Source organism: Lepus europaeus, unplaced genomic scaffold (genome assembly GCF_033115175.1).
Source record: "Lepus europaeus isolate LE1 unplaced genomic scaffold, mLepTim1.pri SCAFFOLD_714, whole genome shotgun sequence".
NCBI classification, from domain to species: Eukaryota; Metazoa; Chordata; class Mammalia; order Lagomorpha; family Leporidae; genus Lepus; species Lepus europaeus.
Window position 1 is genome coordinate 8,886 of NW_026909561.1, and position 2,238 is coordinate 11,123.

The following is a 2,238-nucleotide window of genomic DNA, read 5'->3' on the forward strand; positions in this document are numbered from 1 at the left end:
GACACCCAAAAATCCAGACTCCAAACCAGTTGATGCAAAGAGCATGAGGTATTTATTGTACGTTTGCGCAAACGGGCCCCCACCTCAGGCAGTGAGGAGCCCTGAGCGGCAGTTTTACACAGGTTATATAGGCAACGAATTAGCATATTCCTAACGCATGCATAGGATTGGTCAGTTCAGAGGGACCATTAGCATATGGGAGAATGCTGGCGAAGAATGCTGGTGGAGAGTGCTGGTATAAAATGCAGAGGTGGAGAGCTGCGGCGGCCGCCGGGCAGGATCGAAAAAATGGCCAAAAGAATTGCCGAGAAGGAATTGACAGACAAGAATTGGGATCAAGAGGATGAAGCTGAAGAGGTGGGGACGTTCTCAGTGGCCAGTGAGGAAGTCTTGAAGAATAGAGCCATAAAGAAAGCAAAGCGTAGAAATGTTGGATTTGAACCAGATGCTGGAGGGGCCTTTAAAGGATTTAAAGGCTTGGTGGTGCCTTCCGGAGGAGGAGGGTTTTCTGGCTTTGGTGGAGGCCCTGGAGGGAAGCCCCTAGAAGGACTGTCCAATGGAAACAGCACAAGTGCCCCTCCGCTCACCAGCGCAAAGGCGGCAGCAGAGCCCAAGGCGGTCTTTGGTTCTGTGACTGCAAATGGCCCTGCTGCTTTGCTCGATAAAAAGATTGCAAATCCCAAAACGAATGGCAACAGCCCGCAGCTGCCCGCCGGCCTGGCGGCGAGCGCGTACCACAAGCAGCTGGCGGCCCTCAACTGCTCTGTTCGGGATTGGATAGTGAAGCACGTGAACACAAACCCGCTCTGTGACCTGAGCCCCATCTTCAAAGACTACGAGAAATACTTGGCAAATATTGAACAGCAGCGTGGCAGTAGCAGTTCCGAAAATGAAATGAACAGAATGTCGGCTGACACACAGCCTCCTTCCCTGTTTGATTCAACAAACGTGGGGCAAGAATCCGCATTTTTGTTTCCTGGCAACAAAATTGAGGATTCGTCCGACAAGAAGATGGAGGTCGCGTCTGACAAGAAGGTGGAGACGCCACTGGCAGCGACAAGTGCCTCGTTTAGTTTTGGCAAGAAAGTTGATAGCTCTGTTTTGGGCTCCTTGAGCTCTGGTCCCCTGACTGGCTTTTCATTTTCCCCTGGAAACTCCAGTTTATTCAGCAAAGATGGTACCCAGAGTAAACCCGCTGCTTCGCCATTTTCCACTAAAACGCTAGAGAGCCAAGCAGAAGGTAAGAAAAAAAAATAAATAAAATAAAATAAAATGCAGAGGTGGCACGGGATTGGTTGGTTCGGAGGGACAATTAGCATACCGGAGAATGCTGAGGGAGAGTGCTAAGCGAGAGTGCTGAGGTGTTACAGGATTGGCCGGTCGCAGTGACATCATAAGTGTGCGCCTAGAGACCCTCCGAAGGGAGGGGCAGCTCTGCTCTGGGGCGTGCCCAGAGGTTTCCTGGAGGGGAGGGGCAGTTCTGCTCTGGGCGTGCCTAGAGGTTCTCTGAAGGGGATTGACTTTTCCTTCCCAGAGAACGTCCTGCCCGCTAGACTCTGGGGAACATCTAATCTCTTAAGAAGCCCCTGATATTTGCCCAGGCCTAGTTTCTTGTCCCTCTCCCCCATAAGGGTCCTTCATTCCCTCCTTTTCTTTTTGCACAGATTTTAATCCTAAAATCTATTGGACCTCGGAGGTCTTTGAAGCTTGACACTGGTACTGTTGAGTCAGCACCCGGTTTGGATAAGGAAAAGCCTCTCGCGGATAAACTGGAGCAACCTGTTAAGAATACATGAGCCGTCTCGTATAGTAACATTGTGGGTGACATTGTACAAGTGTCGGTGGGACAAGGGAGGATTTCCTACACAAGTACCTTGTCCCGACACCTCTGTAAGAGTGAGACGCGCCCGAAGGGGCAAGAGGCAATTATTTGCCTTTGTAGTGCCATTCCAGGTCCTGGGGACCGCGAGGCCCTCGTAATAAGGTGGACCTGGGGCTAGGCATAGCCAACAGGACTCGGTCAGCTCCAGATTGGTCTGGTTGAGGGCCAGAAAGGCCCCTGTCAAAAGGTTAAACAGCCGCTGTCCGGTTGTACGGGGGCTCGAAGCGTTTGGAGTTAAACTTGCCAAGCTAGGCGAAAGGGTGGCTGGCAAGAGGGGTGGCCTGGGGAGAGCCTGCCTCACTGGAGGGAGGGAACTCTGTTCTTGCTGGACTGGGTTGGGTCCCACTGACTGGGGA

At 52.0% G+C, this 2,238-nt stretch overlaps 1 protein-coding gene across 1 annotated transcript; it reads left to right on the forward strand.

Moving 5' to 3' along the window:
* Positions 1-259: 259 nt before the first annotated feature.
* Positions 260-1,240, forward strand: LOC133755677 (nuclear pore complex protein Nup50-like; the record flags this gene model as incomplete). The annotated part of the gene is made up of 1 exon (XM_062185715.1): positions 260-1,240. A coding segment is annotated over exon 1 (952 nt), but the record flags the coding sequence as incomplete, so codon positions are not given.
* Positions 1,241-2,238: the final 998 nt, after the last annotated feature.